Raw genomic sequence first — 26,524 nt, forward strand, 5'->3', positions numbered from 1 at the left:
TAATTTCAGTTTGAAGTTGTGTATTTACTCTCCAGAAGCCTACTATACAAAAGTAATTTATCTGAAGTTGCATGTCTCCTTTATTAAGACTTGTAAATATTTGCAAAACATGTTAGTTTTGGTACGTTTGGGGGATGTATTTAGTGGTATGTTGCAAGAATGGATACTTCACTGCCAAGTCAGTACCAGAATGGCAAAAACATAATGGCAGAACGGGTAGACCCCCATGAAGACGCGGTTCAGGGTTCACGGCCTCGGTCATTCACGGATTTTTCCTTACAACCTAACTAATAATTGTTAGCGGAAACCGCAAATATCCTCCCCAATTTTTTATGGCTTTTTTTGTGGCAGAACTGCACTGTGGAGAAAACACGAAGCAACTGTAGAGGAAAACGTGGCTTGGGATCATGAAAGTAGCCAATCCGAGAGCGTTGTACTCTACTAGAATTTAAAACTGCAACTCCCAGCAGTCCCTGCAGTGGCTCTGATTGTTGGGGTCAAAGGATGTCAGTGCAGCTTTTAAAAAGGGGGCCGGCGACCTAAAGAAAAGTGTTTGTAATTTGTGTTTCAAGTACCTGTCTGTCAGCCTGTCTTCTGTTGGGTTACCTGTACTTATATCTTTTGTCCTGGATTGTTTCGTTGTTGGGGTCTGGATTGTCTGCCGTCTGCCTGTGTACAAGAGGACTGTAAGTTTATTCATCGCCATCCTGCGAAGAAAGGAGCAGTCCTGAACCTGTCCACCCGTCTTCACCATTTCAGGAACTACCAGTAGGACTATCTACATTCCCATTCAACGTGCAGATCTCTGGACTATCTATTTTCATCATTACATTTCACCTGTTGCCGTTTTTTTATGGACTTTACTGTGTGTGTTTTGTTGGTGCTTTGTTGTATTTTAATGTATAATGCCATAAGGGGAACGGGGTAATATCGTTGTTTTCATTACTTTCTCTATTTGCTGTTTGATTACCGGTTTTCTTTGTTTTTGTCTCCGTTTGTGAGTGCGTGCGGATCAGGTCATGTTTGGATAAGGCCCTGGAATCTCCACCATAAAAATAAATAAATCCCTGTCTTCTCGACGGTGTGAATCTTAGTGGCACCGGACCGCTACAGCGTTATTCATTTATCCTTGCTGCTGATTGACGGCTGCCCTTTGACGCATCTCCAGCTGAGTGTAATTATTTTTTCTGTTTTGTTCTTCTTAATCCTTAAACTGCCGCAACCAGCTATAGTCGTATCCCAGTGCCATTTGCCAGCAAGTAGGATCCACATATATTCGGTGATGAACATTCATTGAACACCACAACCGGTTATTGTCGTTTCCCAGTACAATATACCAGCATGGTGGAGCTGATCAGTCAGTGCCATACATTTGTTGAGCAGCCAGCTCATGACCACTTCTGGCACCTGCAGCACTGCAGCCTCACTGTATCTGGGATTGAGCCGCTGCACTAGACTAGCCTGCAGGCATCAGCGTTTACCTCTGTGTGCTTGCTTACAGCCAGTTCAGCGCAGTTGACTCGGTGATTTACTGAATTTCATCAATGCCGTCAGTTGCACCTTGTACATATTGTTCCAGTAGTTTTTTAAAATAGTTTTTAATGTTCATTAGCAGTGTGTAAAATGATCAGTGTTGCAGTAATTGTGATGCTCTTTGCATGAAAAAGTGTTCCATTAAAATTTCACTTTTTCTTTGTGAATTGTGTCGTTTACTTAAAGGGCAGCAAAAAAGTATTTGGCGTCTAGGGATGTATTAACCCCCAAGTATGTGGCAGTTTAAGGGTTAAAGCCTCAAGATGCCATTGAAATGCCCTGCACCTTCTAAGGCTTCTGGCAATGAAAACATGATTGCATGAATTACGGTACATATAGCGGTAACATTGGTGTTTTACATTCTAGGACTGCGGGTGACATCAATACAATACTGTACAGTATACGGGTTTACCTGTACATTCTTTTTTTTTAGGTAATGTATTAAGCTGAGGTTGAAATGAAATTAGTGTTTTGGTGGCATAATTAAGTTTTAAACTATAAAAATAGGCATTTTTTTAACCATATCCATAATTTGCGGTTTTTTACAATTCGAGGGTGCTCTAGGAACGTAACCCCCACGAATTTTGGGGGTGTAATGTACTAGATTTTTTGCAGAATTGTTAGTACCAGGTGAAAGTCAGTACCACAGTGGCTAGTGATTGCATGTAGGCGTCTTAATGCACAATAATACATGATAAAAGTAAGTAAAAACTACCTGTAAAAATGGCTGACAGAGGAGATGATACAGCACTGCATTAACACATGTCCAAGAAAAAATGCAGAAGTCATATCTGGAAATGTTTTTTGTTCGAAGTGGCATACTTTCAGCATGCAGTTGCCCGGTATCCTGCTTATCCTTTTTAGGGAGGAAAGGGCATAATACCTATTATGGAGTGAGTTATGGACATTGTAGTTCCAGTAAGAACAGTATGCTGCTATGCTAACAACAAGCCGTGGATTACAAGTGACATCAAGGGCCTTTTGAACCAGAAAAAAGGGCTTTTAAAGGTGGTGATCAGCATGAGCTCAAGCACGTGCAGAAGAAACTCCAAATCCAGCTCAGGGCGGCGAAGGAGCATTACAGGAGAAAGCTGGGGCAAAAGTTGCAGAATAGCAGCATGAAGGAAGTGTGTGATGGGATGAAGATCATCACTGGCTGCAGCTCGAAGTGGGGTGCCACCATCGAGAGAGACGTGGAGAGAGTAAACCTGATGAACAAACTTCTTTAACAGGTTTGACCACTCTAACCTCAGAGTACTGCATCCTCCACCCATCCTTCAGCTGATACCAGCATAGGAGAGAGTTTCCCCCCACCCACAATTGCAACAGCCCAGGTAAGCAGAGAGCTGAGGAGACTTCGTGCCAGCAAAGCAGTGGGTCCAGATGGAGTATCTCCACGACTGCTGAAGGCCTGTGTGTCGGAGCTGGGTAGTCCTGTACAGCGCATCTTCAACCTGAGCCTGGAACAGGGGAGTGTCCCAAGGCTTTGGCAAACATCTTGCATCACCCCAGTCCCAAAGGTATCATATCCTGGTGAGCTGAATGACTTCCGGCCTGTCGCTCTGACGTCACGTGTGATGAAGACCATGGAGCAGCTGCTGCTTCACCACCTGAGGCCACGGGTCCGCCACACCCTTGACCCTCTGCAGTTCGCATACCAGGAGAAGGTGGGAGCAGAGGATGCCATTATCTATATGCTACACTGATCTCTCTCCCACTTGGAAATAGGCAGTGGTGCTGTAAGAATTATGTTTCTGGACTTCTCTAGTGCCTTGAACACCATCCAACCTCGTCTCCTTAGTGACAAGCTGATAGAGATGGGAGTAGATTCATACCTGGTGGCATGGATTGTGGACTATCTTACAAACAGACCTCAGTATGTGCGTCTTGGCGTAACGTTAACATTATACAAGATTATAGACCGTTACACCTGCCTCACTCTCCACCTTGCATTTTTTAACTTGCACTTCATTTTTATCACTCTTTAATCAATATTGTTTTTTTATCAGCATGCTGCTGTTGGAGTATGTGAATTTCCCCTTGGGGATTAATAGTTTATCTGTCTGTCTGTCTATACTTGCTCATGCTTTTGAGTGCACAATGTCATTAATTAGAATAATTATAATTGTTTAGCTTGCAGGTAGCAAAATTAATTGCTTTTTAATACTGCGCTGTCCCAATACTGGAATGAAGGCTTTGCGTTTATTCTATAATTGTGTACATATATCCACCTGAGCTTCCATCCATTATCTAAATGATGTCACCATTGCAATTGAAAACTTCTCGGATCACTTGATGAACAACATGCAGCATTCTGGATGTGCACAAATATGTTGAGTATTTGGTGTAAATGTGCTTGTAGAAATGCACCATATGTAGAAAAATGTAATCTCTATTTCTGTTACTGTTAACACAGTTAAGGTGGTGACTTCAACAGTATTTATTAAAATAAAAAATACACGCATTCTAAGTTTGGAAATGGGTGGATGACACACAGCATCAACAAATATCAGAAATTAAATGAGAATGTGTGTGGTGATCTTGCTGCTCGTATTCTGAATCTGTTTTTGAAATAACTATTTTCCTTAGTTATTTGAAGTTAAAGTAACAACATTCGAGCATGGTACCTATTTGATTCTTGCATTCTTTAAATTATACTGGAAGCCCTGAACTGTCACATTATCATGAGAAAACAGAGTTCTGTAACAGAGAGTAAGGCCAGGGTTATACTTCATGCGACGCATGCTGCAGAGGACACTCCTGCTAATAAGCAAGCGTTGTAGTGTTTATACTTGCGCACATACTTTACGTAAATCTGGAGTTATCCACCAGGTGGCAGTGCGAGATATTATCGCGGTGAGAACATGTTTGGCTTCTCTGTGTTGTGAATTGCCTAGATCACTCATTAAATTCTGATGACACCTTACTGCAATATCTCTGAAAATTGTTTATTGATTAAATCCATCAATCCAGGGATGTGTCCATTCCAGCAAGCATTGGGCACGAGTGAAAAACAATCCCTGGATGAGGCCTCAGCTCATCGCAAGGTGAATACAAGCACTCGCATACACTAGCGTCATTTTAGCGGCACTAAATCCCCAAATCTGCATGTCTTTGGAAGGAAACCGGAGCACAGTGTGGAATACAAGCAGGAAATACCAGCAACATAACTCCCTGCGAGGCAGCAGTGCTATCGCTCCACCACCGTGGCACCCCCATGTGTGTAATTATTCCCCCATGTATGTAATTAACAACAGTATTCATTATTTAAACGAAATTATATGTAAAATGTAACATACACACTTTAATGCATTTCATTATGAAAGTGGTATCAAGTACAAATCTAAAGATTCTAAATGTGCAGAGAGTTGGAATATCATACATTTAATTTGTTTTGTGTGGTGATCTATTGCTGCTTGCCGCTGCTGTCCGGTCCAAGAAGCTCGTAGCGATTAAAAACTGGGATGACTTTTACGATGGTCTGCATTAATGATAAAGTAAACTACGAGGTTAAAGTGGACATTTCAAGATTAAAGCCGAAATTTCCGCTTTAATCACAAAATACACGTTTTCACCGTGTCCTTTTTTTTTTCCCCTCAGTGGCTCAAATACAGCGCTATACATTGTTGCTGCTGTTAAATTGCAAAAATAAAAAAAAAGATGTATCGTGTCTTTACGATCGGGAATATGCAACGCTTGAATATAAAAGCACCATGAATGCATCTGTATGTCGGCATTTTGCTTCACCACATCGAAGCATTCATCTTGTAGGATCTGCATTGAGGCTTTCTGTCACATGTAGATAGTAAACAGAGACACTGACGTCACGTTCCGACTTTTATCACACTGCGCCCCCCAACTTTTTGCTGGTACTGTAACTCGTGCCTGCGTCACGCTAATTTCTGAGGACCTGCTCAGAGGACGCGCAAAATGAACACTGGGAAGGCGTGGCAGCCATGATGCGGGCGCGTACTCGTTCTGAGCGCGAAGTATAAATCGGCCCTAACATTTTATTTAAGTTGACAAGTTCAACATGAACTGTATTCAGTTCAACAAATTTTAAGGAAAACAAATATTTTTAAAGTTGCAAAACGTTGTCCATTTGGACATTAATGGTCAGTAAATCAAAACTTATAGAATGTGACAAAAACTAATTGCAAAGAAGCTAAATAAAAGGTAAAGTTTAAAAAAAAAAAACAAAAAAAAAAAAACCTAAAACTAGGAAGTGGTGAAAACTAAATAAAAACTAAATGGACTAAAACAGTAAAAATAAATTAACTCATCTTAAAATTAGAAAAAAGTGATTAACTTTTCTGTGCAGTTCAATAAATGTAATTATCAAACTATCGCGGACTGGAATATTGCATTTGTTTATAATATTTTTTTATTTTGAACACATTAAGCACATCCTGCCTGTAGGAAAAAACAATAGTGCACATTTAGCCAATGCATTGTTGCTAAACTCATTCCATATGAAAGGAGAAAGTGCCCATACAACATGCATGTTGATGTGGCTAGAATAGCATACAGTAAGACAAACAAGACTTGAAGTAGAATTTTTTATTTTGAGTAATCAACTTGGCGGTTTCTTGATTAATGTTCTATTGGCTATGGATTAAAAATACATTGTAGTGCATGTATTCCTGGTGCCTGTTGGAATTCTTTCCTAGTGTAACCTAAAACTGTAATAAGTTGATGTGATTACTATGAATTTCCTGATTTACATCTTTCTATGTGCACTTATTAAATCTGTTCACAGACATTTTATGTTAAGTCAATGAAAAATAAATGCTGCTTAAAATATAAAATAGAAATTCAAACATTGTTATATCAGTAGCACATGTTGAATGTGAAGATTTAGGATATTCATGTGTACATACACACTCTTTAAAGCTGCTTTTATAACATTTTTCAAATCAGGTTTGCCAGAAAAATATATGGTGAAGACAATAGCTGGTTAGTAAATATCTCTCCCTCCTTTTGGTGTGTTTAACCCAACTTTAAGACAACCTTTGTAAAATCCACCTTGTCGTTTTAAGAGTACACTTATATTTTATCACTCCGTATAGTGGCCTTTTTTCTGTTTTCATGGTGCTCATATAAGTGATCAGACTTTGCTGTTGCATTTGCCTGTGTACTAATCCAAAAATAACCACCGAATTCAGCTGACTGTAATTCTTATAATTTCTTGTAACTAGAGACTGCATCCCGTTTGCTCCTTAAGATTAATGTATTTGCTGTATGTATTTGTAGTGCATTAACTGAAACTTTGGTTTCAGAAATCCAACGATCAGGAAAATTAAATATTTACAGATTTGTTTTAAACAATGAACTATGCTGTTTTAGCAGCTAACTATCCACTCATTTCTGTGATTATATGGTTTCTGTCAGCACCCTTTGTATCATATAATTAAAGAAATTTGTATTGTGCTTTGAAAAATTTGCTGAACAGAAAAATTTTGCTTTTGAATGAACATCTGGAGCAGCTCTCTTTGTCACCATTGTATAATAGCAACAGGTCAGAGATATCTAAATGTTTTGAAACTTGCCTTGATTTTTAATTGCTGCAAGTATAGCTGACCCGCTGGATACTCTGGGTTTCTCCCACATCCAAAGGATTAACTGATTAGATTATCTGATGGCTCAAAATTGGACCCATATGAGTAAGCATGGATGCTTGCGATTGAGGCACCCCATCCAAAGCTGATTCCTGCAGTGTGCCTAATGAAGGACATATATGAACCAGATCTTCAAAACTCTGAACTGAATAAATTGGTTAGAAAATGGATGGACTTTCAGATGTTCAAACGCAGCCACGTCCATTTCATTTAGTTAGTATATGTGAATCCTTCATGGTGCTATAACTGCTCTTCAGTAGCTTTCCTATCTTTTGTAACTTACCTCATTAAAATACATGACACCTAAAAATTTATTACAATTATAACTTTCAACTGTTTGGTCACATCATTGTGATTTTAAAACATGCTGGAATCACGTATTCTTATTTTTGAGTTAATTCCTTAATGGAATAAGTAACTTTTTAAAAAAGAATATCTCAATTTTTTTTCCACTTTATTAGATTAACCTTTGTGAGATTTTTTTAAAAAAGTTATGTATTTATGTCCAGCCGGAGGCACTCTAAATATTTTTTGAGGGGGAAAAAAAAAGTTAATTTCTGTTATTCTAGAAGAAGAGTCTACATCCTGTCATTGTTTGTGATTTTAATTTACAAAGTAATATAAAAGTAATAAACTATTTTCTCATGATGGTAATGAATCCTTAAGACAGTTATTCTTTGAAGTGTATTTTTACAAAAAGTAGCTTTTTACTTTCCTCACCAGGTAATCTATTTCTGTTTCCATCATTTTAAGTGTGAAGCAGATCTGAATAATTGTTTACTTTCTACAGTTGTTCTGGGACAATTACTTGCAGGGCTGTTGAGCCAGAGTTGCGAAAGTCTTACCTGATTCCCCCACTTCAATCTTAAGTGCTTTAATAGGTCAGGAGTGCAGTTCCAACTCAGACATTTGTTAGGTTTTTGTGGTTAACATGATAATAAAAATGCTAATCTTTTAACTGTGCAGTAATTTGGTTTATACTTAAACTCCACAATTTTGAAATCTACACCAAACACAATTTAAGTTTTATATAGCACATGCAGACAAAGTTACAGAACAAAGGGGAGTGCCAGTACAGCTGCAGGGTTTACACTATGTATGTTGTGCACACATTAGAGCTGTGTGCAAGACTTATTTTTTTAATCCTGTTTCCATAGACACTGTTACTGCACTGTGTAACGCTGCACCGTTATCTAACTAATCGGTCTAGTCTTCCAAATAATGGGACAAGCAAGTGCAGGCTGGCTACAAATTACAAAGCACAGACTTCTCTGAGCTGCTTAGCAAAAAAAATCCTTTTTTTTTTTTTTTTATATAAAGACTATAGATGGGCAAGGTGTGTGGATTTTTGGTACATGGGAACACAGTCTTTTTACACTAGAGGTAAACAATTTCAAAATTAAGATTTGCCATTTAGACATGCATGTTTGAGCCAAACACCCATGCTTGTTTGGTTTGAGTTTGACTTTAATTAAGGTCGTATGGAAACTGTATCTTTTGCCTGAAGATAATTTTCAAAATAAACACACGTATGCAACTTTTATATGGTAACATCTACATTTTAGAGCTGCTTGATGTTAATACCCCCAGTTGTACTTTAATGTCACAGCTACAAAATACATTGAATTTTGATGTTCATGTCTAAAGAAACACAGTAACGCTAAAGTATTGAGCTGCAAAAAACCTTTACCAGCTACAAGGTTATATGGACACATGCTTTCACACACAAGTTAACACAATTAGCTCTTTTTTTGTGGCTTAATGCTACCATTGCTTTTCTCTGTAAAACAGAATTTGTTTTGGCCAAGGAGTACTAAAAATAGCTCAGATAATTCACCTGAAAAATCTAAAACCATAGAATATTGTTGTCGGATGTCTGAATTCCCTGTTGTCTTGTCCTTCATAAATTGATTTGTTTGATCTTATTAATTGATTGATTTTGCCCATATGTCAGCACTGCTTTCTCAATAAGCAGTGTGAATATCTGGTGTTCATAAAAAGACAATGATGATATAATTGGATTTTTTACATGTAAATGGTACTTTTTGTAATTTTTTTTCATATTTAAAGTAATAATTTTAATGGAGTTGTAATTGCATGTTATAGAAAATGTTGTTCTACAATTTTCAGTGCTGACTGTATGGGTGCACAACTTTTACAAAATTATTGCCTTTGGTATTATATTGCAATTATTTAAATTAACAGTGCTATAAATATGGACCTTGTTTTGCCAAATATATATATACTGTATTCTGTTTGCATACAGTACAGTAGAACCCTCAATTTGCAGGAAACTGCTTAAGCATGTTAAGAAATAGTTAAATAGTGAATTGGTTAAAATGAAAGATTTAATGTTTGGTAATGTTTTTTATTCTTTGCAATAAAGATGGGGCACACTTATTAAATGTATTACTGTTTTAAATACAGTAAATTACTAATGTAAATATTTATAAAATTAGGTGTTCATCTGTTTTAAGTAAAACATTTTTCATATGTATGCAAAATTAAAGCAGATAATAAAATCTTAGATGACAATAAAATAAGATTAAGTTAATGTAAACATAATCTGAAAGTACTGCTTTACATGTATGTAACACATTAAATGTAAAAACATGAGTATATTGTAAGATCAAGAAATATTTATACATGAAGACATTGTTAAATGCTGCTACCAGACTTGAGCAGTGGCATCATTGTTCTTGAACAAAGTATTGTAACAAAAGGTACACTCGTTTAAAGAAACAGCAGTGCAAGCATCTGCTTTCCAGTATATATTCCTCACATCAATATAATGAACAGTTATGCTTGGCCATGCTTTCATAGTTCTATTCAACCACAAATTAGTTGTAGTTGCATAAAGCACTTTGTCTCAGATCCATTTGGATTTTTGTGCAATACTTAGAATAAAGTAAAATAGCTTTGGCAGAATAACTGGAGGAGGCAATGTCCTCTTATCCTGAGTGTCAATCATTTTTTAAAACCTTTCTTCTTGTACAGTTTTAGTTTTGTCTTTTGTTAAAGTGTGATTCTACTGTTCTCTGATTTTACATTTAGTTTCGTGATGGATATAAATATACATTACAGCAGAAACGTGTTACTGTTTTATGGAGCATGTGTTACTGCCTGCTTAGCTATGTTTAGAAACTCGATTTATATTAAAAAAAAAAGTCTTGGTGTCCAAGTCGAAAGCATTTTTCAGTGACATCACAACACACAAGTCTGCCAGAAAACTAGTGCCTTTTCACTTCTTGAAACTGATGTTTCTGACAGGTAGACTTGCACTTCAAATGGTTAAGGGCTGGTCAGGGTTTGTGCTTCTAGAATGTTCTTGTCAAGTATCTCATAGTGCATATCAAATAGTTAACTGCATATGGCATATCTGTTAAGATTTGGTGCATGTCACCTCAGCCTTCTCTTGGTTTTTTTTTTTTGTGCTTCTAAACCATTCTTGCATTAATTGCTTTGTTGTGCTGGTGAAATATTGATCCTTGTACTTTGATTTTAAAAGTAAAATTTACCATTTATTTATGCATTTTCAGTGGATTCATGAAGTATTCTCACCCCTTCACTTCACTTTCTGCACCCTTGTGTTGTAGATTTAAGTTTAAATGGATGGGTTCATTTTTACCCATCTGTCTACACTCAATAGCCCACAATGAAAATGGTAAAACATGCTTTTAGAAAGGTTTGCAAAGTTATTAAAAACAAAGTAACACATTCATGTAAGTAGACCCTTATCTCAGTACTTCGTACAAGCTCCTTTGTACAGCTTTGAGTCATCTTGAGCAAGTCTCTACAAGCTTTGCTCACTTGAATTTGGACAATTTATTGTATTCTTCCTGTTATCCTTCCTGAAGTTTGAATGGGTTCTAAATATGATCCAATCAGTGTTTAAGAATTGATTGGTTCCCAATACTGAATCCGCTTTCTTTCTTTTTCTCTTTTTTTTTTTTATTTCTTTCTCTCTCTCTAAAACATTTTAGACTAAGCTCCTGGATGAACAGGCATTTGGAATCCTTATATATATTAAATGATTAAGTTTAATATTTTTATAATAGAACTACTGTATAGACCAAAGCTGTTACTTGTTCATTTTTGACAAAACTAAATCCTGTAAGCTGCTTATTCAATGATCATAAAAATACCATAATTGTTTAATGATCATAAAACTACTAAAATAAAATTCCCTTTAAATACATACTTTACCTAATAAAATATAAATGAAATATTTATCCATAATACATATGGTGTAAAAGAAAATAAAATACTCCTCATAATAACAAGCTGTCATTGTTTAATTTCCTCTGTAATGTACTTAATTGAAACAAGGCTTAATTAAAAAAAAAGTAGTTTTCACCATTTGTCTAACAAATATATACACTCATACATTGATTCAATTAATTCTTATTGGCAGTTGATGACTGCTTGAATGTAGAAATATACATGCACTTACAGGTTTTAATCATTTTTATTCATCAGTTGCACTACAGTTTTTTGATGTGAAAATATACATTTACTATATTTATACAGGTGTTTTATTTTTTACTGTGTACCAGAAAATACTTGGGTACTGTTGGTTTGACTTTGTGTCGAATTACATTTGCACGTGGAGTCCCGAATGAGGCACATTACCTGCATTGTGAGGGAGCGTCAGTTATAGCCATGTGGCGCTTTTCTCCAAGGGTGATCTGGCTCGTAAGATCCTCATTGTTGGGGACCAGAGTGGCTGGACCGCATGTCTTCCTGGGGGGTTGCAAACCGGGATCCTGTGTAGTGGGTACGGCAAAGCACTGTACCAGTGCATGCTCCCCAACTTGACTTGACTTGACTTGACTTGTACCAACTGGACAAATCATCAGGTGTAATTTTTAAATATGGATTACCATTTTAATTATGCAATACTTATTTATTAACAAAATGTATTTTGTGTGATACACACAAACAAATAAGCACAGCACAAACCCTTTACAAAGCCCACATTTATCAAAGGTTCATAAGATGTTTATCAAGAAGATGCAAGGGTACATGCTTAACAAGTTTACAAGTAAAATAGCCAAATTTTTCTATTAAGTTAACAAGCCTATTGTTTACTAAGTAGAAATCACAAATTCTTTTTTTTTGTTTTCTAGATTGAAAATGTGAGCTGCTTTACTTAACACAAACTCGCTCACTGTCCAAACTCAGAGATGCAGTGTCCATTTTAATTTAAGGATAAAATTTAAAGGTCTGAATTCATTAAAGCAACTTTTCTTGTCATTTGTTTAACTGCACAGGACAACTCCTCCAATTTATTTCCTCAGTTTATTACTCTAATTTAAAAGCTACTATTCTAGCATTCTGTGTCTCTTGTATAACCTGTGTTACTGCTCTCTGTTTATAGGAATTTCAGAGGGACAAAAGACACGTACTAGCTCAGCTACTGTAAAGTTTCTTCTAAAAGACCAATTTACCAATGATTGATCGAGCTTTTTGTAGAGAAAAATCAGACAATTTAGATTGATTGGAGCATCGCTAGTGGGTCCTTGTCGCATATAGTACATACCATGCAGCCTTTTTTTTTTTTTTTTGCTTCCATATTTGTGTATGTACTTTTTGAAACTGAGAGTGTGCAGATTTTTAAAATGCCCGTTTTTTTCTTCTTTGATTTCTACAATGTTGCAATCAAAACACTGTAAGGTAGGAAAAGACACATGTTCCATTGATTTTTCCATGTTTTGAGACTTATCTAGTATAACAGCATACATTTTGCGTTGTAAGAATGTTCCACAAGTCACTGTTAAAGCCGTGGCATTGTGCCAGCCGTACACTTCTTTGACATGTAGAATAATAATCAAGTAAATCTGCTGAGGAGTTAAGCTTACAAACGACACTCACGTCAGCTCCAGATGTCTGTCGTAAAATTTACAGAGGCTATGTCCCATTGAGAACGGCTTGTGTATGAGACGATACAGCCATGTGCATTTCTGATAGTGCCAAGGAAATATGCTTGGTGGAGTATATTGTGTAAAGGTACCCTTGACTTTCAACAGTATAAAAGCCCTGGTTATTTACATCTATGCACTGTTTTATTTTAGTGCCTTTTGAGTTTGGCTGTAATGGAGATGTTTCTATTTCAACTTTTTAAGCAGTGCAAATACTTATGGATGAGATAGAAGTGCAGTATTAACAGTTTGTTGCTGTTCTTGCTGCATTACTGAATGGTTATAAAACACATGCACTTGTGACATTGACTTGTAAATTCCACTTGAATGGCTGGCATGAAATTCAAACCCAGAATCCTACCTGCCTTTTGGGCAGAACTATCTTATCACATTATTGTGTGGTCCAGTTATGGTCTTGGGGTGACAGATTTGTGCACTAGTAGTTTCTGGTGTAAAGTAGGCTATCCTATGAGAATTTGTACAAGAGTAGTGCTAAACATTTTTTCATAAAGCAACAAAGATTCACAGAGCATAAATTAATTGTTGTTGAACCATCAGAAAGACAGTAGGTAAAAATGAAATTCATGGCAGAGTGGCAAGATGATAACCGCTGCTTAGTCATATGAGTGTTGTTCTGGGTATTACCGATTTATTGTTTCTCTTGCCTGTATCTTGTTGTGTGTGTTTATGATGGATAAATAGATAGATATTAGGTATGTTTTGATACTCAGAAGTAATGGTTCATTTTCAAAAAAATAAATAAATAAATAAATAAATAAATAAAAAGAAGTAATGGTTCAGTATGTACATAGGTTTTGAAGTCATGATTAGGTACGTTTTCAGTACAGTGGAGTGGGGGAGACATTTAAAACACTTCATTTGTTATGAATTTAACTTGAAAATATATATATTACATAAACATGTAAACATTGGTAAACTGGCTATAATTTCCAGAACACACATGGAATGCAAATAAATTAACATACTGTTTTTTCTTTAAAAAAAACATATCTATACCTAGGTGGTATTCTAAAAAATAATGTGTGTTAATATTGCCACAACCTACTAACAACACCTGGTGCTTCTGAAAGTTACCATTAATTTAAAAAATAAGTAAATTGTAAAATAATAAAGATCAATTAAAGTGCAACATGTAAAAAAAAAAAAAAATGAATGTGCCCACGTTGTCTGCTGATAGGGCAGATCTACTATCACTGTGTCAACTCCAGATGAACAAAATCCTCTTGCTTGGGACAAAGGTAGCGGGTACAGTAAGGTAGCACTTAGCCTGTGTGGTAATTTGAAGATACAGTCGTTCTGATATGTTTACACACCCTAGTAGAATTTGTGAAATATTGGCCATTGTTTGGAAAATATAAATAATCAGGCAGAATGTTTCCTTTTAATTAGGGAGTGTGCTCAGGCAAAGTAATTTATTAACACAATTGTGTGTCCCCTTTTTAAATCTCAAGGATAAATGAAATTGCCCAAATGAGCCTGATCAAACATTTACATGCCCTTGAATATTGGGGCTGATAATACACGCACTAGTTGACACATACAAGTTCATATTAAGGGAGAGTGTCCACACCTGTAACTTCTGTGTACAGTATAAGCAGTCAATTTAAATTCACTCAGAGCTCCTCTGACTTTTGCTGGATACCAAGCCATGAGGAAAATAAAAGAACCGTCAAGGGACCTGCGAGAAAAGGTTATTTGTACAAATCAGGAAAAAGATATAAAAAATATCCTGAGATCTGAAAATACCTGTCAGTAGTTAGGGGTTCTGTTACCTAGCCACAGTCAGACAGACCAACCAAGACTTCAGCCACAACTGGCAGGATCATTTGTTGAGATGCCAAGAAAAGCCCACAAGCCACTTCAACTGAAATACAGTCTTCTCTGCAAACAAGTGCTAGTGTTGTGTCAAAATGGGCTGCATAGTCGAGTTGCAAGAAATAAGAAAAAAAGCCTTTACTGTGCAAACACTACAAAACAGCCCACTTACAGTATTCCAAACGGCATCTAGACAAGTCTCAAAACTTCTGGAGCAAAGCCCTTTACAGTGATGAGACCAAAATTGAACTTTATGGTCAGTACCATAAACCCTAGGAACCTTACTCATTCCTCCTCAACATCTCTGATGTTCTGGGGGTGTATGAGCTATAGCGACACAGGTATCGAGGGCCTAGTCCACAACTATCAGAAATCATCATTGATGCTAAAGGGGGCAATACACAGTATTAAGGGACCCTCTCATTATTTTCCTTATTACTATGTTTTGTTTAATGGTTGTATTCTGTGATACCTTATAGTTTAATTTGGATTCCATTAAAAGTAAAGGAAATGTGTTTTGCCTGATCAATCATCTTTTCTTTGAAGTATGGTACACATCTTACGAATTCTGCCAGGGTATGTAAACTTATGAGCACAACTGTATGTGGTGTCATATTTCCACTTTAGTAGTGAATACAAGAGCTGATTCCTCACATAAGTCATGTACAACTACAGCTTATAAATGTTAATAAATGACTGGCATGACTTGCCAGCAGAAATATGCAAGAAGGAACATCTTACCCAGGGCTCTATTTTTAACGTGTTTAAAACATGTATTATCCACAACGGTATGGTCTCAGATCCAGTGCTATTAAAAACACCTATGGCTTTTGTTATTGCTTTAGTTTGGTCTGAATTAACAGGGAGAGGTTGCTTAAATGCAACAGGGATAAATGTACTGGTGATATTCATTTTTGAGCGATGCTGTCTCAAATGAGTAATCATGTTTGACGTACTGCCAGCAATATACCAGATTTCAGTTAAAACAATGCTGGAACACTGACCTAGTCTTATCGACTTGTCTTGCCTTTTGCTGCTGTAGTTCGCTGGAAAACCGAAATGTTCCCAAACAGGAAACTTGAAGAATATGGGAGGGTCCTTAAGGTCTGGCTTTGCTGTGGCCATACTTTCTAGGCTGCATCAGTGAACATGTGCTAATTCAGTTGCTAAGTTATGGCTCTGAAATGGAGTCTGATAGGAAACTGAGTTTTACATTTTTTATTCTGCACACAGAAATGAAGAGAGGGCACACTATATCCTGTCAAGTGTCACTTTATTCTCCAATGTTTTGGTCAACCGTCCATCAGAGCATAAAATAAAGTTACTCATGTAACCTGCATGGTTAAAATGAGACCTTATTCACTCGCTTGTTATCTCTGAGAGAGAGAGAGAGAGAAAGAGAATGTGTGTAATACAAAATTATTTACTCACGGTGGAAAGTGAAAAAGACACCCTATATGTGTCACATCACAGAGCTGAGATTTGGGTAGGAGAATCCTGTAAGTTTATTTAAAACATGGTCACACGTATATGGTTAAATGATGTGTTCTGTAAATAAAATGTCATTTTCCAGCGTTCTTACATTTATATTTGGTGTAAGTTTGGACTCTGGTCATGCAGGTAATTAATATCACCCTTTGAAATGTAAGACTAAGCTGTTTTGATCAGGTAACACAACTATTTATGGTTCACTTTGTGATTGAGAAGAAGTCTGGTGAGTGTGCTGGCCCAGAGGATATGGACTGACTGTTGGCTTGCATGGACAGAATGTGGGCATTCCTTGTTGTACTAGAAGAATGAAATCTCCCACTTCACACTGGAAAGTTACCAGAACCAGCTGCATAACGTTCCTGACGTAGGTCACGCTAGTCAATGTTCCTTCCAGAAATATCACACGGAATGAGCTCTGTAGCCGATAGCATCCCATATAATGGGTCCTTTGTGCCACAGTCATATGGACGATTGACATAGCTGTTTACCACGTCACCATACATGTAAAAGACCATCACTTGTTCCCAGACACTCTCTTCTCATCACTGTTCCACACCAATCCCCATCCCCCCAGACCATTTGATGCAAAACTTTTAAGTGTGTGGCAATAGCTAGTGAATGACTGTCACGTCAGGGAGGTGTGCTGCTTCAAGAAGACAGCTGCATATTGTCCATGTGGACATTTCTAAAATTGCAGTGGCTGTAGTGTGTGCCACTGTGGCTGTTCTGTTTTCAACAGCCTTCCATCTGATGCAGTGGTCTTGAATTGCTTTTGTATATCTGGGCTGTTTAGAACCACATCTCTGGCTGTGGGAATCCTCCTCTTCCTGTCGTTGCCAATACCAATGCATTGCAGACATTTCTCATCCAGTTCATTCCTCACTTTGACAGAATTACAATTCTACTTCACAAAGGCTGACTATATGACCTTGCTCAAACTCCATTAATTGCATGAAGGTGCACAGTGACAACTACTTGGAGTGGAGTGGTGGCTCTAAGGCTGAGAATCTGTGCTGGTATCCCGAAGGTTGCCAGTTCGAATCCCCGTCACTGCCAAAAGAGTTCCTACTCTGCTAGGCCCCTTGAGCAAGACCCTTAACCTGTAATTGCTCCAGGGGCGCTGTGCAATGGCTGACCCTGCGCTCTGACCCCAACACTAACCCATTCCTAATATAACAAATTGTATAAGGCGAAATAAAGAACAAAAAAAAAAAAGTAAGCGTGTGTAACACTTCATGGAGCAAATAATAACAATGACTTTTTTTTATCTGAGTGAACATAACCTGTTAATGGAAGTGTGACCTTCATTGTACTCTTATTGCCTCAGTGTTTCAGTGGCCTCCTGGAATTCTGCCGTCTACCTTTACCATAATGTATTTTGGTATTTAAAACCATATCCCTGAGTGTTTGTACTTTCCACCTAGTAATATGTATCTGTTTAATACATTTAGTTGGTTTATAGATAGTTTAAATTAATGTCTGACATGTGGTGCCTCAAAGGAGGCAACTGATCTGCTGTTTGAGTTAAGAAATTAACTGTTAGTACTTAAAAGTCCATGCTACAATGACTACACCACACTGTTACACATCTGTTACATAATACAGTAGTTTCATAAATATTGTTGTTCATTGCTGCTTAGGTAAATTTCAGATATTTATCTAGGTTTTCTGGTTTGTTTTTTTTTTTCCTCAGTTATAATTGGATTTATAGCATTTAAGGGCATGCATCTAGTAGATACTGTAAAACCTGGAAATATATTTCAATAGTGGATAATTTAATAAATACTGTGGTGTGCAGAAATGTAACCCAGTAAAGAACTTTTCCTGCATATTTCACCCTTATGTTACCTTCTGTATCAGTACATTATCTAATAATCAGTGTCTATGAAAGGGCCTGAACCAAGAAGATACAATATTATGCAGACTGCTTTGTTTATTGAAATTAACACAAGTAATAATAATATACAAAACAGAACATTCAGCAACTGCTCAGTTAGTTCACTTTCAAGTTGGCGCTTTTATTATCTGTAAAAACCCTGGCCTCTCAAATAATGTTATTAAATTGTAATTCTGTAATACATTTATGGCAAAATTGTATGCTATTGCAGAGTAAGGTTTTTGAAACTGAGGTGTGCAGCCACTACTTAGGAGATTCTGTGGGGAAATGTTATTGGATGTCTTAAACATGTAATCTTAAATAAAATAACTCTCCAATAAAAGCTTTTCTCCTAGGTTTATTATATGTTAGATAGATGGACATCTTGGTCATTTTTCTGATAAGCTGACTAGAAGCTAGTTTTTATACTTTTGGTCAGTTGTTAGAGGAAAAAAAGACAATGAAAACATTTTTAAATTCACAGACCCAAATTACTTAAATTGTTATGACTATAATATATACACACTTGTAAAGCAGATAAGAAGCAAAGTGTCATTTTGTGTGCATCTCTGAAGAGTTACATTTAGTGATGTTAAACTTTTTTTTCAGTATATTGTATTGCAGAATATTTGCTTTCTGTTGTTGCAATACCAACCAGAAGCTCTGTTGTGTGTAAATAAAGTAATTTTAAATTAAAAGCATTAAAGGATGAATGGTCTTCCCATAAGAGAATGACTCAACAGGTTTATCTTCTGCACAACTGCACTCTGTACTTCCTCTTGTTGAGTGCACTCCTATGTGTATATTAGATGTTGTTATAGTTCAGACATTTTTAAACTTTTAACACTGCAGTTTACTGTTTGTTATTAACAGCCAAATGTGAATACCATAATAATGTAAAATACATTCTGTGTGGTTTTCTCTAATATAAAGTAGAAAGGTAAATTACACTTAACAAAATAAGTGCAAAACAAGTAAAAATGTTGATGTTTTCATGACTAACACATTTCTGATATTCATGATTTACATTTTTTTCTGTTCTGTTTTTTCTCTTTTTTTTTTAGTCGTGTATCACCATGGAAACAGTGCTACTGGCGGCCATTACACCACGGACGTCTTCCATATTGGTCTTAATGGCTGGCTACGCATAGATGACCAGTTGGTGAAAGTTATTGGTCAGCATCAGGTGGTGAAACAGACAGCTGAACGCACAGTCTATTTGCTTTACTATCGTCGTGTGGATTTGCTGTAGAGGAATTAAATGAAAAAACAGGACTAGAAAACACTGCCCATCCTCTCTGTTGCAAGCTTCCCACTGCTTTTCCAGCAAAGAGGCTTTTCCAATAAACCCTTCCTTTTTCCTTTTTGGTGGGGTGGGGAAGTAAACTTATTTGACATTGCTTACTTTGTTCTTGCTGCATTTGTGTTTTAGAAGTACCAAAAAATGAAGAGTTGGGGAATATTAATGATGGACAACAGACACAGGTTTCTGCCCTGTACTAAGATGTTAAACAGGTAAATAGATCAATGTGGCAACTCAACTTGCTTAAAAAAGTAAAAGGTTGTGGTTTGCCTTTTCTGCAAGGGCAGCAGACAGTTAAGTTTTAATTATGCCTTCTTGGTTTGCCTCTTGGAAGACAGCCCTGCACCAGCAGACAAATGCATAGATGTTAATGTACAGTTGCCCACGTGCATCACTTCATAACTATTTTTTCACCAGGTGATCTTTCTTCCTTTTATTTCTCTCCTTTTGATTCTTCCCATGTGTTTTTTATTTTAAACTTGCATACTACTTGAGCCATTTGAGACGAGGAAAAGATTGTCACTGTGTTAAAAGCCAGAAGAGAAATAGATGTTTTTGAGAGTATATTTGTGGCTTCTGGGTTTAGAATTAGTATGAAAAGAATTGGAGTAAAGGAACAGAAGATGTTCTTTAGAATATAAAAATGATGAAAGTGATTTAAAAAGTTATGTGCAAATAAATAAAACATTTAAGTAACTTATGCTATTGCAGACTTATTGCTGTTAAGCAAAAATAATGCAGAATCTTAGGGATGATGGGTGATTATTACTTTAGAAGGCCTCTTGTAGGAGATCTAATCCATTTGCTTTTTATGTACAAAGGCTGGAGATGAAATAGTGATGCTTGAAATATTCTATTAAAACAATTTCACATTGTTTTTACTTTTCCCTTTCATCAGTAAGATCTAACTTTTCATTATACACAAAAGTGATTTTAAATCATTTTAAACACCCATTGGATACAAATCACAGATATGATCTTGTTTATTCATCTTGTAGTTTTTAAATCTAAATTTTTGTTTCTGAAATTCCTTCTGCATGGTTACTGTATATATTTTTTGTCTTTTAATTTGAGCAACCATACTTGCATTCCTACATAATCATCTAAGAGATTAGCTTTAATAAAAATATAATTGTTTGACTTTTGGAGTCTTATGACCTTTAAGTGATTGTATTGATTCCCTTAGACTTATCAAATATATCAAAACTGTCAAACCAGGATCTCAATTTATAAATTCTCGCACATACTAAGAATTCAGAAGCTTTCAAATTCAAAATAAGTTGTTCAATTTTTTAACAAGGTAATTTTTAACAGAAGAGGAAGCGGAATTTTGAAATGTTAAGTGTCATTTTAAAACTGAATTACATAATATACAGTAATGTCAGACTCTTCATGGTCAAGGGAATATTACACTGTTAGTACTGGGTGTTGTCACTTCCTTTGCTTGGTTTTAATGCTCACACAAAAATTGCCAGAAACCTTGTTGAGCTGAAAGTGGATCAAGTTCAAGTAGTGCCAAAAGCCACATGTCAGATGTATTGTGCATAATATAACAGCATGTACTGGGCAAAGAACATGGAGTAGCCTTCAGTACAGCTGTTTGTTTTATTTTTTCATAGGCAGCAATAAATGATCAGTTTCTGTTTAAATGTAGCATGTAGGGAAAAATTCAACATAGTACACTGAAGAATTTCTGCACCAGGATATAAATTACACATTCTCCACTGCTGGTTAGCTGTGAAGGCGGCTGTGGAAGACAGTAACTCTCAAAGTCTTTTTCTTGAGCTTTAATTTTTTTTTTCTATTTCTGTTATGCATAAGTAGTTGGGTGGAGCATCAAATGTTGAAGACAAGTGCTACAATTAATGTAATCTATAATTATGGTGGTTTCATTTTGCTTTGTTTGCATTTAGAATTTAGCAGGGAAGACTTAGCATGTTCACAACTCCCCCATCCTCTCCAAAAGGATGGATTACACTGGTCAAAAAGCTTTTTGCTACTGGGATTCTTTCACCTGTACTTTAAATAAATTTTACTTTCTGACTCCACATCTAAAAACTGTTTTCATCCAGCATGTCCCATTTTTTAGTTATGATGTCCCAGGTCTTGGACAACTAGGGTGACTGGACAGTAAAGGCGATGCATGATGTCATTTAAGAAATAAGTTTGGTCTTGAGAAAAGTGAAGCCAAAATTTAAGGAAAGTGTTTTTGTTGGCCCTGAAATCCGTGAACTGATGCTTGACGATGAGTTCAAAAGGAAACTGAAGCCAACTGAATCAGCACCCTCATTTAGGCAGGCTGTCCAGAATTTTCTTGACAGCCACAGAGCAGAGAATTATGCTGAGCTTGTGGAGAATATGCTGAAAGTACAGTATATTAGCTTACAGGAGCCAGAATGTCACTGAAGATGCATTTTTTACATTCTCATCCCAACTTTTTTCCACCGAATCAAAGTGATGTCAGAGATGAGCATAGGGGAAGATTTCATCAAGATACAAAGGTGATGGAAAACAGTTATCCGGGAAAATTTATTCCGAGCCTGATGGGTGACTACTGTTGGTTTATTCAAAGTGAGACGGATGTGCAGTACAAGCACAAAAGCAATTTCCTCTTGACAATTTTGAGCACACTGACCTCGCTTTTATGTTGAAGTAAACTGACATAAACATGTTTTAAAGTGTCTCTGGTATTCTGGTTTATTTTCAGAATTAACACAGACAATTTTGGTGGGACAGAGTTCAAACTCTATATATTGTGTTGATTATATTGATATTCAAAAGTGTCAAAATGGCAATGATGTGTAATAATAATTTCGATTTCATATATGAAATCAGTGTAAAAATCTTCTGAATTTCCCAGTACAAACAGAAAATATTACCAGTGTTTTTTGAGATGAACAAACTCTGGCAGTTATAATTGTGGTCATTTACTGATTTTTGCATGCCTTTTTCACTCTAGTGGCACCCTACAACTGCTTGCCTACAGATTGTATCATTTGCATTTTTAAGTTTTGTTTCTTTAAATCTTCACTATTTGAGCATCAACATAGATGCTCAGTCTTCACATTCAATTGGCAACATTCATATTTGAATGTTTATGGTTTACGTTTCATAGAAATACAAATTTTTATTGCAAGAATTATTTTTGCTTACTTTTTCTGACATCCAGATTTAACCTTCTCGGAATTTAAAAATGATGACTTTGAAACTATAATTTGACCTGGAACCCTGATTTTAAAATATCTGGGGTTGATGTAGAAGAACTGCAATGAAATAACAGCTGTGATTTCTCCAGCTTTAATCTTTTTTTAAGTGAGTGTTAGACGTAAATCATCACCAAACTTGATCTTCAAGGTTATATCATCATTTTTTCAAGACTTTGGGGGTTATTTTTCTTTCATTTACAGTATTATCAATAAATGTAGTCCATAGGACTGTATTGAGCCTCTAAAGAACATGGCCATAAGAAGGATGTTACGCACAAATCTTATCAGCAGAAGCTGGAATTTGAAAAGGTTTATGACTAGTAAAGATCTAAAGGTTCACCAAGTATAAAAACAGCACATACAACCCGGGGTTAGAAAAAACAGCCTGTTCAAAATTATTGGTATAGTTTGGAAGAAATTTAAGATCTATTTGGACATTGGGCAAGTGCTTTCCTTTAATTTGTAACTGATGAGTTTCAGGTGCCAGTAATATAAGGAATATAATAATATATATGTTTATCCAGTCTGAAGCAAAGGTTGTTTCTTATTCTGCAGTGTTGTGCCTGAGTATATCACAGTGAACAGGAACAGAAGACAGATATGAATGCACAACCTCTCCTTGTTTACAAAAAATGTAAATGTCTTCAAAGAAAAGAATAACTCTTGTGTCAAATTGTGTTGTCTTCCTGCCCCTGGAGTTAAGGGACGATTCTGTGAATTGCATCATGAAATCAGAAGATTATCAAGACATTTTGGAGTGCATATTGAAAAAAGTGTTAGCTGTTTCTCTGGGTGGAAGATTAAGATTTTTCAGTAGGAGAGGGACCAAAAACACACCTCAGAAAGCACCCAGGAATAGCTAAGACATAGGGTGCATCACTTTTCCCACATTTTATGTTACAGCCTTATTCCAAAATGGATTAAATTCATTTTTTTTTCCTCAGAATTCTACACACAACACCCCATAATGACAATGTGAAAAAAGTTTACTTAAGGTTTTTGCAAATTTATTAAAAAAAAAACAAAACTAAAATCACATGTAAATAAGTATTCACAGCCTTTGCTCAATACTTTGTCAATGTTCCTTTGGCAGCAATTGCAGCCTCAAGTCTTTTTGAATATGATGCCACAAGCTTGGCACACCTATCCTTGGCCAGTTTTGCCCATTCCTCTTTGCAGCACCTCTCAAGCTCCATCAGGTTGGATGGGAAGCATTGGTGCACAACCATTTTAAGATCTCTCCAGAGATGTTCAATCGGATTCAAGGCTGGGCTCTGGCTTGGCCACTCAAGGACATTCACAGAGTTGTCCTGAAGCCACTCCTTTGATATCTTGGCTGTGTGCTTAGGGTCGTTGTCCTGCTGAAAGATGAATCGTCGCCCCAGTCTGAGGTCAAGAGCGCTCTAGAGCAGGTTTTCATCCAGGATGTCTCTGTACATTGCTGCAGTCATCTTTCCCTTTATCCTGACTAGTTTCCTAGTTCCTGCCGCTGAAAAACATCCCCACAGCATGATGCGGCCACCACCATGCTTCACTGTAGGGATGGTATTGGCCTGGTGATGAGCGGTGCCTGGTTTCCTCCAAATGTGACGCCTGGCATTCACACCAAAGAGTTCAATCTTTGTCTCATCAGACCAGAGAATTTTGTTTCTCATGATCTGAGAGTCCTTCAGGTGCCTTTTGGCAAACTCCAGGCGGGCTGCCATGTGCATTTTACTAAGGAGTAGCTTCCGTCTGGCCACTCTATGATACAGGCCTAAATGGTGGATTGCTGCAGAGATGGTTGTCCTTCTGGAAGGTTCTCCTCTCTCCACAGAGGACCTCTGAAGCTCTGACAGAGTGACCATCGGGTTCTTGGTCAACTCCCTGACTAAGGCCCTTCTCCCCCAATCACTCAGTTTAGATGGCCGGCCAGCTCTAGGAAGAGTCCTGGTGGTTTCGAACTTCTTCCACTTATGGATGATGGAGGCCACTGTGCTCATTTGGACCTTCAAAGCAGCAGACATTTTTCTGTAACCTTCCCCAGATTTGTGCCTCTAAACAATCCTGTCTCGGAGGTCTACAGTCAATTCCTTTGACATTCTTGCTTGGTTTGTGCTCTGACATGAACTGTCAACTGTGGGACCTTATATAGACAGGTGTGTGCCTTTCCAAATCATGTCCAATCAACTGAATTTACCACAGGTGGACTCCAATTAAGCTGCAGAAACATCTCAAGGGTGATCAGGAGAAACAGGATGCACCGGAGCTCAATTTTGAGCATCATGGCAAAGGCTGTGAATACTTACGTACATGTGCTTCCTCAATTTTTTTATTTTTAATAAATTTGCAAAAATCTCAAACTTTTTTCATATTGTCATTATGGAGTGTTGTATGTAGAATTCTGAGGAAAAAAAATGAATTTAATCCATTTTGGAATAAGACTGTAACATAACAAAATGTGGAAAAAGTGATGTGCTGTGAATACTTTCTGGATGCACTGTAATGCAGGACGGTTGTAGAAGTGGGCAGCAAGGAGTCTAGTTCTAAATCCTGCTGAACACTAGTGGTGAGAGATATTTATAAAAAAAAAAAAAATAGTGTAAAGGTGCTAATATTTTGGTTCCAACTGTACTGGAGAGTGGTTTCTGCCCTGCCTCGGTCCCCACAGGAAAGGTTTCAGACTTGGGGATCAAAAATAACCCCAGTGCTGAGAGAGACACATGAACTAGCTAGACTCGGCTTTGCAAACATTTAACTAAACTGAAGTTTATTTTCTTGGAAAATGTTCTGTGAACAGATGAAGCAAAATTACAACTGAAAGTGCAAATCAGTCTTCTGGCTACAGTGTGATCAAATTAGACCTTAAAGAAATAAAGCCTGTACAGGAAATGTTGTGGAGGTATTTTTATATACTTCATATGCTGCCTGCGTTCCTGGATGCCTACAGCACAGGCTTGAGAAAAATATTTGCCCCCGTCCTCTGTAACAATTTTTAAATAATTGACCTTATTTAAATAATAAGGTTATCCAACATATGTAATGCTCATGTGAAAATGTAATAGCCCAGTTACACACTCCTACACCTGACCAGTGTTAAAAGACCATACTGCTCAACAAGTCCCAAGGATTGTGATTTGAAGTGTTCTAAGAATATTTTATATTGCTAAATCCAAGTCTTTTTTTTCCCTGCAAAACTGCATTTTCTTGTGACCTCACAATATTTGTATTGTTTAATGTCATTGTTTAATGAAATTGATGCATATTTTTCATGTATTAATCATTGTTAATAAGAAGTATCCAATTATGGAGCCTCTTGGCCATGAGCTTACCTTGCGTGAGTGGCACTTGTTCAGTGTCCTTCTCCATTACAGAAGTTGAATGCCCTTGTGTACATTTAGAGTATGCTTTTAACACAACAACATGAAAATTATGTTTAAAAAACATTCAGTATCAGAAATGTAAGTGGAGTGTTTGTGGAGATCTAAAGGTGAATGTACTTTTGAAAGGCCTGCAGTTTGGCTAAAACAAATTCTGTTATTTTTTTGTGTGAGTGGGCCATAATGTGTCTCACTAGGTCCAGGAAAGAAAAATGTGTTCAACAGCCCATTTCTGCAGAAGAGTTAAATGAAGTTGAGAAAGCTACTTGCCAGAGCTCTAAAAGTATCTGCACAATTTTATTTTTTGTGCTTATTTGGATAATCATAAGGCAAAAAACTATCCTGAAATAGTGAGCGACCACACATTGAACCAAATAATAA

At 36.7% G+C, this 26,524-nt stretch overlaps 1 protein-coding gene across 1 annotated transcript in view; it reads left to right on the forward strand.

Moving 5' to 3' along the window:
- Window positions 1-21,179, forward strand: part of usp10 (ubiquitin specific peptidase 10) — a 176,833-nt gene extending 155,654 nt beyond the window's left edge. Inside the window, exon 14 of the mRNA XM_039763322.1 lies at window positions 19,340-21,179. Coding sequence (XP_039619256.1) covers window positions 19,340-19,527 — 188 coding nt within the window. The 3' untranslated portion in view covers window positions 19,528-21,179. The remainder of the gene's footprint in view (window positions 1-19,339) is intronic.
- Window positions 21,180-26,524: the final 5,345 nt, after the last annotated feature.

This window comes from Polypterus senegalus, chromosome 9 (genome assembly GCF_016835505.1).
Source record: "Polypterus senegalus isolate Bchr_013 chromosome 9, ASM1683550v1, whole genome shotgun sequence".
Lineage (NCBI taxonomy): Eukaryota > Metazoa > Chordata > Cladistia > Polypteriformes > Polypteridae > Polypterus > Polypterus senegalus.